The 13,794-nt window shown below is 36.1% G+C and overlaps 2 protein-coding genes across 8 annotated transcripts in view; both read right to left on the bottom strand.

Moving 5' to 3' along the window:
• Nucleotides 1–13,794, bottom strand: part of LOC131302365 (disease resistance protein RPV1-like) — a 310,054-nt gene that overhangs the window by 56,631 nt on the left and 239,629 nt on the right. For both annotated transcript variants that reach the window (XM_058328936.1, XM_058328944.1), the window contains 2 exons: nucleotides 11,259–11,525; nucleotides 10,640–11,173 (listed from right to left, as the gene is read on the bottom strand). In XM_058328936.1, the coding sequence (XP_058184919.1) occupies nucleotides 10,640–11,173; nucleotides 11,259–11,525 (801 nt within the window). The remainder of the gene's footprint in view (nucleotides 1–10,639; nucleotides 11,174–11,258; nucleotides 11,526–13,794) is intronic.
• LOC131302428 (disease resistance protein RPV1-like) overlaps nucleotides 11,600–13,794 on the bottom strand; it is a 136,782-nt gene continuing 134,587 nt past the window's right edge. For all 6 annotated transcript variants that reach the window (XM_058329106.1, XM_058329092.1, XM_058329084.1 and 3 more), the window contains one exon: nucleotides 11,600–12,813. In XM_058329106.1, the coding sequence (XP_058185089.1) occupies nucleotides 11,844–12,813 (970 nt within the window). In that variant the 3' untranslated portion in view covers nucleotides 11,600–11,843. The remainder of the gene's footprint in view (nucleotides 12,814–13,794) is intronic.

The raw sequence follows: 13,794 nt of genomic DNA, 5'->3' as shown, positions 1-13,794 counted from the left end.
TAGGTCAATTTCAATGCCTCCCATTAGCACTAATTACTTATATTAGTACTCTGTTTTTTTCTCCTCTTGTATCACCACACGTGATCGATTTGAAATGGGGAATTGAATAAACAAGGTTTGGTGATCGATTGAACGTTAAAAGTAATCAAAAGCACTTTAATTTAAAATAAACATCCAAACATGGCATAAGAGATTAGAGACGGATAATTGGCCTAAATTGATTACTCTAAAAGCAGAGAGTATTCTTGATGTTTAAAGGCACTTTTAATTAAAGTTGCTGAACAAAAACTTTGGTTTCATGAATTGCTTCAAAAACTTTTGGAACCAAAAAAAAAAAAAAAACACTTTTGCAGGGATAAGGAGAGGGATTCGGATTCTCTCAGGTCCAAGTTTTGTACTTGACGAGATAGTTTAAATCTGGATGATACACTAATATAAATTATAATCAATAGGACCATGTTTGTTTGGGTCTCTAGACCCAACATTTTCTCTCTGCGCATGATTTTCGATAAATTTTCTCTCAAATTGTTACTCTCATTTCTCTATCTATCTTTACTCATTTTCTCCCCCAATAATTCTCAAGTCTCAAAACAAACATGGCCTGGACGATCCAGATTGATTGCCATAATGGACGGTTCAGATTTAGACCGTCCCTTCGAACCCAAATTAAGGATGGGAGATGATCCAATTCCTTATGGGAAAGAGACACTCACTAAATAAGGCAAGAGATTTTTTTTTTTTGTCACTCGATTAATGTCTAGACTATTCTAAAGGGGAAGGGGAACCGCAAAGCGGTATACGGGTGGGACAAGCCCAAAGGGCATTAACCACCACACCAAGTACTAGCGCTCCTAACGAGAATCAAACCCTCACCTTCTGTGTAGAATAGGTGAAAAAGTGCCCTTGGGCTACAACTCCGTTGGCAGACTTCTGTTGTTCAAAATTTAGTTTTTTGTCGAACTTATATAATTAAGGCAGAAGCTTTCATATGGAGTATTAGAGCATCCGCAATGGAAATAATTAAAATCAATAATCAAAATGTGTCATGTCAGCATTTGATTATATATTTAGTTCATAATTAAACTTAACAACCTCTACCTTCACATTGATTATTTTTGCATTCCTAACAAAAAAAACCACACAATACGCAATGCACCTATGTCCAATTGCAAACAAGTTTCAATCACGCATCCGACCACACCAAATTATTCGTCTCAATGAGACGATTTCAATGTGGGATGTTTTTGAGTTTTTGAGTTTTAAGTTTGGTTATTGGATTTGGTTATTGAGTTTTGGTAATTAGTAAAAGTTGTTAAGTTTGATTATGGAATGGGTGGAATTTGGTTATTTGCTAAAAAACTTGTAACTTTGTTTATTACAATGTGATGTATTTTTTAGTATTGTTGTTAAGTTTGTTTATTCACACTTATTTGCTTATTACAATGAGGATGCTCTTAGCTGTTACTCTAAGTAAATGCCAAACCAGCTGGAAAACCTGTCGCTATCCACTATTAACACCCAAATTGAAATTTTTTAAACAGAAAAATATTTCGAACTAATAAGATATTTTGGGGGTACTTCAAAACAACCCTATTATAATTAGCTTTGAATGGATAAATGTAGTATAGCACAGTTGGTTAAATGCCATACACTATTAATATATACAAAATCGCACGGAATCGATCTTATTGGTCATGATGGTGTTCCAGTATCCAATGAAGGCCAAAGCTTGAGCATAAGTATTTCTTAATGAGCGGTGCTAGTACCACATTACTGTGTGTGTATGGGGCCCACCATTCATGTGAGTGTGGGTGTGTGTTTGGGTGTATCACTGAAATTATTATTTTTTAATTTGTGCTTACGAACGGCCTATGATTTGATGCTTACTTATTAGGGTGCGGCCGATATTCGAGTTCGAGGTCGTATTTGACTTGTTAAAATCTCGTCTGAAATATTCTTACTTGATATATAAGTCAAACTAAAACATACTCCCTCCTTCTCCTTTTTAAAGTTCAGTATTTTATTTGGACTGTCTTTTAATAAGTCTCCATTTTGTAAAATTAGTGGGTAAAAACTGATACATTTTTCATTTTGCCCTTAAAAGTATATTCTATTTTGTAAAGTTAGTGAGTAAAAGTGTAATGATGATGTCTCCATAGAGGGTAAATAGGAAAAATGGAGGTAAAAGTTGATATGAAAAGTGTAATGATGATGTTTTCTTAATAAGTTAGAGTTACGAAACTGGACATTTAAAAAAGGGAGAGAGGGAGTACTTGTCAACACTTTAAGATTTCGAATTAAAATTAAACTGCTAACTGTCTCGACTCATTCAATGTGTTTATCAACATTGTTTCCTATGGACACACACACAAAATATTTTTAAAATGTGAACAAAAAATGCTGGGCGCATCATGAGTGATCAATACAAGAGTTGAAGACAACAAAAAACAAGTAAATAAATAAATAAAAGCCCAATTTTGACCGTCACATTTGGACGCGTTTCTAGTTTTATTGAGTTCATAACATTTTTTTTGTTTTATTTTAGCTTTTGAATGAATCTTGTAATAGGTTATAGGTTTTCTTTAATTAGCAGTTACAACGGGATCCCACAAGCACACAACCACAAACATCCATAACGATATAAACTTTGGTTTACCTAATTAACAGGGTCCCACTTGTACGGTTTTTATTTTTTTATAATCGGATGTTCGGACCAACTTGCATGCATCTCGACTAATTTTTGAGTTTTAAAATTAATGATCGGACAAACTCCAGTGACTCCAAGGCTTGAAATGTTTTGGCTTTTACTAGTTATTTTTTGGGTGGAAAATCTTAGTTAATACATATTGCAATTAAATAGGAACATGATCCTCTCCAGTCTTTTCAAAAAACTCGATGGTCCTGTCCGAGCTCGTCCTGGATCCATTTTAATGATCGGGAACATTTACACTTTAGATCTCGTCAAGAACATTTGGCACGTCAAAATTCATGTTAATCGGACATCGTATGTTATAGTTTCGAAACACATTTATGTCAACAAAAATAAGGTTACAAAATATTGCAGATAGAAACCCATTTTGGCGAGATAAATGTGTTTCGAAACTATATTAAATGATATTCAATTAACATATATTTTGACGTGCCTAATGTTCTCGATGAGGTTTAAAATATCAATAGTCCCGAGTATCAGACGTGCAATAAATGCATTCACACATAAAAAGATACATTAATCTTCAACAATGCCCTTATATTTCAACTTTCGAAAGAAATCAATGTTATTGGTAAAAAGACTATTTTGGAAGATTGAATGAATACATTTTGTTTTGGCTTTTCAAAGAGGTCTAACAATTTGGAACAGTATAGGGACAGGCAATTTTGAACGGAACAAGTAGTAGTACGTAGATTGAATACACGCTGGATTTATAGGTTGTACTTTTCTAAACAGTGTAGGACGAGCAATTTGGAACCAATCAAGTAATAGTAGGTTGTCCGAAATCAAATTTCCATTGGGGAGCTGGGGGGTTGGTACAGCAGTCAGCAGGTGCTGTGCCTCTTGGATGGATTCTATTCCAAAGCCAATGAATGTCATCCGAACAGTTCTTTTTTTTTTTTTGGGGGGGGGGGGTGGGTGGGTGGGTTGTTGTTTGTGTGGTCATATTGATTTATTTTTATTAGTGAGTTTTTTTTATCGTTTTGTTAGGTGAGGATGAAGACAACGATGATAATCGATAACATCATACAACGATTCAGCGAACCTAACAAACTGAGAATATCAATCATTAAAGAGAAAAAAAAAGAAGGGGAAATAACAATGGGATTAATTTATTGGGAGTGTAGAGGAAAATGGCAACAGGAATTGCATCAAAATGGAAAGAATTGTGAAAAAATGTTAGAAAATGCATGTGAAACGACTGTGAGAGAGGCTGTAGGGATTAGTTTGAGTTGTGCGCAAGATGACCCGAGGCATCCTGCAAAAAAAAAAAGCTAGAAAATGAGAGTGAGAATTGAATGGGCAACGTAATTGACACTTGCAATTTGAAGTGACGGAGTACAATAGATAGTATGAATTAATTAAATAAAATTAAAACAATTAAATTATGAATATGTCAGCAGATTGATATATAACTGGGACTAGAAACTTTTACTGTCAGTAAATAAACTATTGTGTAGACTTTTGCATTAAAACTGGCTCAAACACTCCGTTACAATAAAAATTATAACGATATTAAGTAGTAATAGTATTACATGTACCAAAAAGGTTTGGAAAAACTGAAATAAAGTCAATGTGTATTTTCAATAATACAGTGGCACAGTACTAGTCTTATTCTGTGCGCTTTGTCTTTTATTCTCTTTCTTTTGAACGGCAAAGAATTTTTTTTCATCTTTGAATAAGGATTACAATGACTCTAGCATCACAATCTGGAGCAAATATCCCAACTAGGTTGGCACATAAGCTCCGGAACAATCATATGCCATCCAAGACCGGAAGAGGAAAAAAATAAGGGCTGGCCAGGAGCCAACCCAAAGCAGAAAAAACAAAACAATACAGACCACTGCAATGTTCCAGTAGTTTACGATACAAAAAGCTAGATATTAGCCAGAAAGTGAGCTACCAAAAGAATGAGATGGAATTCCATCCGAGTGATCCATCCAGTAGAACTCAAGGAGTACCAGTCCAATCGCCATAGAATTTGATATTTGATTCATGAAAAAACTCGGCACCAATCTTCTCGTGGAGTGATAGCGATCCCAAAACATGTTTGAGTGAGTAGACATCCGTCTTCGTGTAGCTTGATAAGGAATATCAGAAACATCAGCTCAAAGTTTGTCTTCAAAGTGTAAGAGCATGCATCAAGATGTTTCCTTTTGATCCAGAACAGCAGCATAATTCAGCATCCAAACAGAATTCAGTTTTGTAACATGGACAAGACTCAAACCAACAAACCAAACCCCAAAAGAAAGAAAACAGCTAAAACCACAGGACTCAACATGGAGAAGAAAAAAGGACATAACAACAGGACACAGGACACGACCTGACCCGGATACACCCAAAATTACAAAACATTACAAAGATGATGTCCAGCCTGTAAAGGAAATCTTCAGTGGAGTAGGAGTTAGCGCCCCCCATCTTGTTTTTGCCCAGAATATGATTTTCAGCTTTATCAATTCAAGTATTTCTTCCCAATCCGGAGCCTCATTATTATTAAAGATAATTACCCCATTTCTTTTGAGCAAGAGAGTCCAGAATATAGCTAAAGGGATGCAATCCCAAATCATTTTCAGCTTTGGTTTCAGTTTCCTGTCATGCCATCATGTGAGAAGTCAACCAAAGATGGGGGAACAACCCATTGACACTAATTACTTATATTAGTACTCTGTTTTTTTCTCCTACAAACCAATCAGACGAACCTAGGTCAATTTCAATGCCTCCCATTAACACTAATTACTTATATTAGTACTCTGTTTTTTTCTCCTTTTGTATCACCACACGTGATCGATTTGAAATGGGAAATTGAATAAACAAGGTTTGGTGATCGATTGAACCTTAAAAGTAATTAAAAGCACTTTAATTTAAAGTAAACATCCAAACATGGCATAAGAGATTAGAGACGGGTAATTGGCCTAAATTGATTACTCTAAACGCAGAGAGTATTCTTGATGTTCAAAGGCACTTTTAAAGTTGCTGACCAAAAACTTTGGTTTCATGAATTGCTTCAAAAAATTTTGGAAAAAAAAAAAAAAAACACTTTTGCAAGGATAAGGAGAGTGGTTCGGATTCTCTCGTGTCCAAGTTTTGTACTCGAAGATAGTTCAAATCTGGACGATACACTAATATAAATTATAATAAAAGGGACCATGTTTGTTTTGGGTCTCTAGACCCAATCTTTTCTCTCTACGCATGATTTCCGATAAATTTTCTCTCAAATTGTTACTCTCATTTTTCTATCTATCTCTACTCATTTCCCTCCGAAAAAAATTCTCAAGTCTCAAAATGAACATGGCCTGGACAATCCAGATTGATTGCCGTAATGGACGATTCAGATTTAGACTGTCCCTTCGAACCCAAATTAAGGATGGGAGATGATCCAATTCCTTATGGGAAATAAACACTCACTAAATCAGGCAAGAGATTTTTTTTTTTTGTCACTCGATAGATATCTAGCCTATTCTAAAGGGGAAGGGGTACCGTGAAGCGGTATACGGGTGGGGCAAGTCCAGAGGGCATCAATCACCACACCAAGCACTAGCGCTCCTAACGAGAATCAAACCCTCACCTTCCCTGTAGAAGAGATGAGAAAGTACCGTTGAGTTACAAGTCTGTTGGCAGACTTCTGTTGTTCAAAATATAGTTCTTGTCGAACTTCTATAATTAAGGCAGATGCTATATAGTGACGTATTTTATACTGCTTGGTCAAGAATTAGGTGTTGCCTATCTATTTTTAAACCGCCTCTTGCTTTCATATGGAAGTATTTATTAGGTGTTGCCTATCTATTCCCCCCCTGACACACCCCCCCGGCCCCACCTCCCTTTCCCAGATTACCCCCCCCCCCCCCCCCCCCCCCCCTCTCTCTCTCTCTCTCTCTCTCTCTCTCCCTTTTCTTTCTTTCTTTCCTTCCCACTTTGTTCTTTTCTTTTTTTTTTTTCCTTTTATTTCTGGTTTGGTTTTTTTTTTTTTTTTCATTTTTTTTTTCCAGTTTGAATTTTTTTTTCTTTTTAATAATAGGTTCAAGTCTAATTCTAGATTTTGTAAAGTAATTGAGAGAAAAAAAAGTGTTTCAATTGATTATGTTTATCCGACTGTTTTATTTTTATTTTTTTGTCCTTTATAGATTAAAAAATATAGTTACGAAAATAAGTATTTCAATTTTCAATCCGTTTGAACCAATGCAAATATATTATTTTTCTTATCATTTCATCCTAAATGGTCGTAATAAATTTTTGGCTCCAAGGCCTTTCAATGAACACCGTAAGAGAGTCCTTAAACTAAATAATGAGTCTTAGGGTGCTCGTTGAAAGGCCGTAAAGCAAAAAATTCATTAAGATTACAATTAGTGTTCGGGAACTAATTACGAAATGTATTTTGCAAACGACATACTAATCCAGAATACAAATGTTATATTTAGGATTACTTTTTTTTAACTATAGTCCAATTTAATAAATTTGTTAACCATTATTTAGCATAGATCATCTTAACTGATTCAGTAGTATGTTGCTTTAAGTTACTTTTCTACTCCATATGATTGCAAATGGCTGGTTTCTATTTTTTTTAAAAACTAAAACAGAAACGTTTTAAGGGCTTCGTAGAGGCTACTGTGCCAATAAGGACAGCAGAGCCCTCGGGCCCCCCTACTTTTTAATTTAAACGTTATAATGAATTTTTTGGTTTAAGGCCTTCCAACAAACACCCTAAGGCTCATTATTTAGTTTCAAGACTCTTTTAGGGTGTCCATTGAAAGGCCTTGAAGTCAAAAATTTATTACGACCATTTAGGATGAAATGATCAGAAAAAAAAAATCTTTGCACTGGTTCAAACGGATTGAAAATTGAAACACTTATTTTAGTAACTATATTTTTTAATCTATAAAGGACAAAAAAAGAAAAATAAAACAGTCGGATAAACATAATCAATTGAAACACTTTTTTTTCTCTCAATTACTTTACAAAGTCTAGAATTAGACTTGAACCTATTATTAAAGAGAAAAAAAATTCAAACCGGAAAAAAAAGAAAATAAAAAAAAAAAAAAAAAACCAAACCAGAAATAAAAGGAAAAAAAAAAGGGAAAAGAACAAACTGGGAAAGAAAGAAAGAAAGAAAAGGCAGAGAGAGAGGGAGAGAGAGAGAGAGAGAGAGGGGGGGGTAATCTGGGAAAGGGAGGTGGGGCCGGGGAGGGGGGGTGTGTCAGGGGGGGGAATAGCAGCCCTCTTTACGATACAAAAAGCTAGATATTAGCCAGAAAGTGAGCTACCAAAAGAATGAGATGGAATTCCAACCGAGTGATCCATCCAGTAGAACTCAAGGAGTACCAGTCCAATCGCCATAGAGTTTGATATTTGATTCATGAAAAAACTCGGCACCAATCTTCTCATGGAGTGATAGCGATCCCAAAACAATGTTTGATCGAGCGAGTAGACATCCATCTTCGTGTAGCTTGATAAGGAATATCAGAAACATCAGCTCAAAGTTTGTCTTCAAAGTGTAAGAGCATGCATCAAGATGTTTCCTTTTGATCCAGAGCTGCAGGCTGCAGCATAATTCAGCATCCAAACAGAATTCAGTTTCGAAACACGGACAAGACTCAAACCAACAAACCAAACCCCAAAAGAAAGAAAACAGCTAAAACCACAGGACTCAACATGGGAAGAAAAAAGGACACAACAACAGGACACAGGACACGACACGACCCGGATACACCCAAAATCACAAAACATTACAGAGATGATGTCCAACTTGTTTTTGCCCAGAATATGATTTTCAGCTTTATCAACTCAAGTATTTCTTCCCAATCCAGAGCCTCATTTTATTGTTAAAGAGTGGAATTACCCTTCTATCCCTTGACAAAAAAAGAAAAGCTGGGACTTCAACCTACAAAATTCAGTGAGTTCATTGGATGGATGAAAACTAAAGAGAAGTCCAAATCTCACAATGTGTAGCAGAAGAGTGAGTATTTGTCAAAGTTGAATATTGTTACTACTAAATTGACACCACTTGTAAATCAGATCAATCGCCCAGTTCTTTACCAGTGCGTAGGATGAGTTTCATATATTGGGATATCCACTTCATCACCACCTTCTAATTGCAATCCTGCGTAACCCTGTGGTATATACAGAAGCCACACATGATGATCCACATCGGTGCGACGGGCGGAAAAATTGAAGAATAGTTCCGTTTTTATTTTGTTGCAGATCACCTCTTCAATATATGATCCGGGGAATTCATAAGGTGCTGCTCGGGGAGCCCTGGATGCTAATAGGCATAGAATCTAACCCAACATTTTCTGGTTCACAGAAGGAGAAGGCGGCACCGCGAAAGATATATTTGGCCCTCTACCATGATGATACGGGAACCAAATAGGAACCTCCTCATCCCCTGCTGGAAGCAAGAATACGAACAACATGCTGAAGTTCGGAGAGCCCCTGTTCCAATAGATCATGAATTAGTTAGAGTGCAAACATGATTTGACCTAAAAATATTTAGATGTATTTACTGATACGAAAGACCTACTAAATTTAAGTGAGAGGTATCCCAATGGAAAAATAAGATTTATGTAACCAATCCCAATTGACTGGGACACAATGCTCGGTTTGGTTTGATTACCGTTAAGGGATTTTTGGGTTTTTTTCATTTGGTCCTTGTTCAATTTAAATTTTTTTTTTTTTTTGCGTTTGTTCGTTTTGTGGCAAATTTTTGTGAATTATTGATTCTTCTCGACGATATGAATCGAAAAAATAAAAAATTATTACTTTACCCAAATATTTTTAGAAATATCCAAAGATAAAAACCCAAAAAGTCAGCTTTTTTATCTTGGATATTTTAAAAATATCCTAGTAAAAGTAAAAAAAAAAATATTGATACAAAAGGACTTGGGCTTACTAAATCTAAGTGAAGATATAGCTCTAGACAAAGGTCAATGAAAAAACATGATTCATGTAACCAACCCCAATTGATTTTGACACAAGGTTCGGTTTTGTTTGATTACCATTTACCGCTAAGAGATTTTTGGACCTTTTTTGTTTGGTCCTTATTCAATTATTTTCACGTTTGTTCGTTTTGTGATAAAATTTTATGGATATTGATTCGTTTTGACGAGAAGAATTAGAGAAGTAAAATAATACTATAACTTTTACCCAAATATTTTTAGAGATGTTCAAGATGAATAGAAATCAAGGATTGTAGCGATCGTATGGCTTTACAAAAACCATTATTTTACGTTCTTATGGAATCCCATTCCACTAATTTTTATTTTTATTTTTAAAGTACTTATTTCTCACTTTACAAAACATGTCATTCTCGCATAATAGATCATTTCTAATTCACAAAATACTTATTTGAAAAATAAGTGGTTGGTGGAATACACCCTAATAAAAGTAAGCCAATGCGTGAGAGAGACGGAGAGTACCTTACTCCTGGGGAGTTGTTCCGAATAGTTCTCCCACTGCGCTAGCTGATCCAATTCAAGTGGTAGGCATACACATTATTATGTAATTATTCAATTGGATACACCGCAAGCGAGGAAGGTTACTGATACTATTTGGTATGGTGCAAATATTATTTTTCCAAAATTCCAAAGTCGGAAATGAGAGCAACCCACCAATTGCACTAGGAATATGGGATAGGTTGCAGCCGCCTAAATCCAACCAGTTCAAGCGAGTAAGGCACCAAATACTATCTGGTAAGGTAAGTGATCTGTTACGTCCAAGTTCTAAACACACCAATGAGATCAACCTATCAATTTCACTGGGCAGATGAGACAAGTTGCAGTTGTACAAACTCAATTCCCGCAGGCGAACAAGTTTGCATATACTTTCTGGTAAGACACGGAAACCTTTATTACACTGAAGTTTCAAAGTCTCCAAAGAATCCAAATCCCCAATTTCACTAGGAAGATGTGAGAGCTTGTTTTCTCCCACGAACAAAACCTTCAAGCAAGACAGCTTACCAATGGTATCCGGTAGGGTACATAACCTATTTCTTGCGAGATTCAAAATCTCTAATGAGATTAGATTCCCTATTTCATCGGGTAGATATGACAAATGACAGCCATCTAGATTTAATTCCTTTAACCAACAGGAGACCTGGACAGGGGTGCGTGACAACCCAATAGAATCCACACCCTTTGGTGGCAATGTCCAAGACGAGAAGAATAAGCAGCGTAATTTATATAGCGATCCTTTAAATACAGCTAAGTTTCCTAGGTTGGAGCAGCCAGAGAGATCAAGACGTTCGAGAGATTTCAACATCCAAATGCTAGAGGGGAGCTTTCGAAGTTTTGTACAGTTTTTCATGCCAAGGACAAGAAGTTTATTCAGACATCTAATAGACTCGTCAACCTCTACCAAACTTTTGCAATCATTAAGCAACAGCTCCTCAAGAGAGGAGAGTCTAGAGAAGTCAGGGGTTCTAGTTAGGTAATGGCAGTGATTGAGGTAAAGGAACTTGAGCTTGCCCAAAATCTGTCCAAAAGAAATCGAGGAAAGTTAATTTCTAGAAAATATACCGTGCGATAGATATTGGATAGAAAAAGAAATAAGGATGTACCATGTTTCCATTCCAAACTTTTTTCAGCTTGCTATAACTCAAATCAAGAGCAACTAGCTTCTCCATAGAAAAATTCCACGGTATACAATCCAAAGGGAAGCCTTTCCAGCTTAGCCATAATAGCCTTCTGGAAATATGTTCATAAATAGTAGTTAGGTGAACGTAATCGAGATGAAGTAGCCACAAGTTGTTCATCTTTTCAAATGCCTTGGCATTCCCTTGGACATCCGTTCCATTTAGAATGAGGCCTTTAACTGCTTCAGTTCCCTAATATAAAACCCAGTTCATAATGAGAGAAGAAAATAGTACCTCGGTGTGAAAAAAAAATAAAGTTGGGAATATTTATGTCAAATAAATTAGAATTAGAATGGGCAAAGTGCATGTAGCATTATTGCAATAATGAATCATCAACAATTGATTAAAATCTCAATGCGCATGCATATGGCTCTCACCGTGCCATCTCTCAGAACTTCAAGGACATCGTCAGGATACCACAATCGGCTACGCTTCCCAGGATCCTCAAGAGATTCTTGCCTGACAATTTCTCTACCCATGTCTCTAATCATATCATGCATCACAATTTGGTCATGATTGTTGTAGTTTATGAGACACTGATCGACTAGTTTCCGAATCCCATCTTTTCCTGAAATGTTGCAACCTTCCAATATTTTTACTATAAAATCTCGACGCATCCCAACAAAAATCTTGGAACAACTTCTTCTGTTGCTCGCTTAGCGAATCAAAACTGATCTTAAGACTTATGTTAAGTTTTCCTTGAACATCATCATCTGGAACTTTTCTTAATTTTGCTATTGCACTTTCCCATTGAGGTATGCTCTTGCCACGGAAATAGGAACCCAAAAGTTCAAGAGCTAATGGAAGGCCTCCAGCATAATGCCCAATTTGTTGTGAAAGGTCCAAATGGTCTTTTGGAGGATGGTCTTCCTTAAAGGCATGCCAACAGAAGAGCTCAAGGGATTCGTCCTCGTCAAATTTCTTTGGCCCATATATCTCATTCTCACCCAATTCGAGGATTTTTAGCGAAGACTTATCTCTTGTTGTTATGATGATTCTGCTTCCAAGAGCGAAGGAATCTCGATATATAGCTAGTGCCTCCAATTGTTGAACATTATCCACATCATCCAGAACAAGAAGAACCTTTTTTCGACCAAAAGCTTTCTTTATAACCCCGATGCCTTCATGAAAATTACTTACTTCATGAGTTCTTTTTAATATAGCCAAAAGAAGTTTGTTTTGTAACTCATCCAAACCATTCGGTCGCTGCGAAGTTTCTCTGACATTTGCAAGAAAACCGCTACGTTCAAACTTGTGTTGGATGAGATTATACAGCCTTTTTGCAATTGTAGTCTTGCCAATTCCACCCATACCCCATATGGCAACAATGCCAACACAATTGAATTCCATGTTCAGCAACATATTGAGCTCTGCAACACGACGGTCTAGTCCAACTAGGTGATCTGGAACATTTAGATGTGTTGGATTTACTTTTTCTCTAACATCTTTAATGATCATCTTAATTAACTCTGCTTCATCTCTGCCAATTTGTACATCAATTAACATAAAAAACAAGAATAAGTACTCATTAAATCTAGAAATAACCATGACTATGGTATGAATCATGCTAATTTTGGCCAAAAAAGTAGTCTCAATTAAGTATATTTGGCCTAGAAACTCGAACAAATAAAATAGTTGCAAGCTTGCAGCAAGAAGAGCAGTGATTTTGAAATCAATCAAAATATCTTACTCCTATTTAAAAGTTCTTTCTCTAGGCATATCTAAAGTCATGCATAGGGGTGTACACGGTCCAGATTGGTCCGGTTCTTTAGAAAACCAGTAACCAGACGGTTCTAGGAAATTAAGAACCAGAACCTAACCAATATATGAGTGGAACTGAACCAGAATCAAACCGCAAAACCGGTCCGGTTTTGGTTCGGTTCCGGTTCCGATTCTATCTAATTAACATCCAAACCTATCACCGGTGTGTGAGAAAAAGAGACGTGAGATTGAAATTATAAAAACTAATCCGTTAAATAAGATTGCACAGAATTGAAAGAATAGGAATGTAATCTATTAGAATAGAAAAAGAAGAAAGAAAATAAAAAATTTCCTAACAAATGAGATTTTATCTCCAAATAAAGGAAGTTTAGAAAGAAAGAGATTAACCTACCAAATTACACACATATATTTATTTTATATAATTATATATATTAGTTTTAAACGGTCCGGTCCGGTTCTAACCACGGTTCTTTAATTGAGAACCAGTAATCAAACCAAAATTAACGGTTCTTATTTTTTTGGAACCATAACCTGACCGCAGAACCACAGAACCAAACCAAATAGGACGGTTCGGTCCGGATTGGACCGGTTTTACGGTTTGGGCGGTTTTCTTAAACACCCCTAGTCATGCATAGTAAAGCCTTCTCTTGTTATGATCTGAGACAAGTACAAATGTCAAATAATTGCAAAGTTCGAAGTGTGTCCAGCGGCATTTGAAATTTGATTTGTCTACAATTGT

Source organism: Rhododendron vialii, chromosome 1a (genome assembly GCF_030253575.1).
Source record: "Rhododendron vialii isolate Sample 1 chromosome 1a, ASM3025357v1".
Lineage (NCBI taxonomy): Eukaryota > Viridiplantae > Streptophyta > Magnoliopsida > Ericales > Ericaceae > Rhododendron > Rhododendron vialii.
The sequence above is the reverse complement of the archived record's forward strand: the minus strand, read 5'-3'. Positions and strand labels throughout refer to the sequence as shown.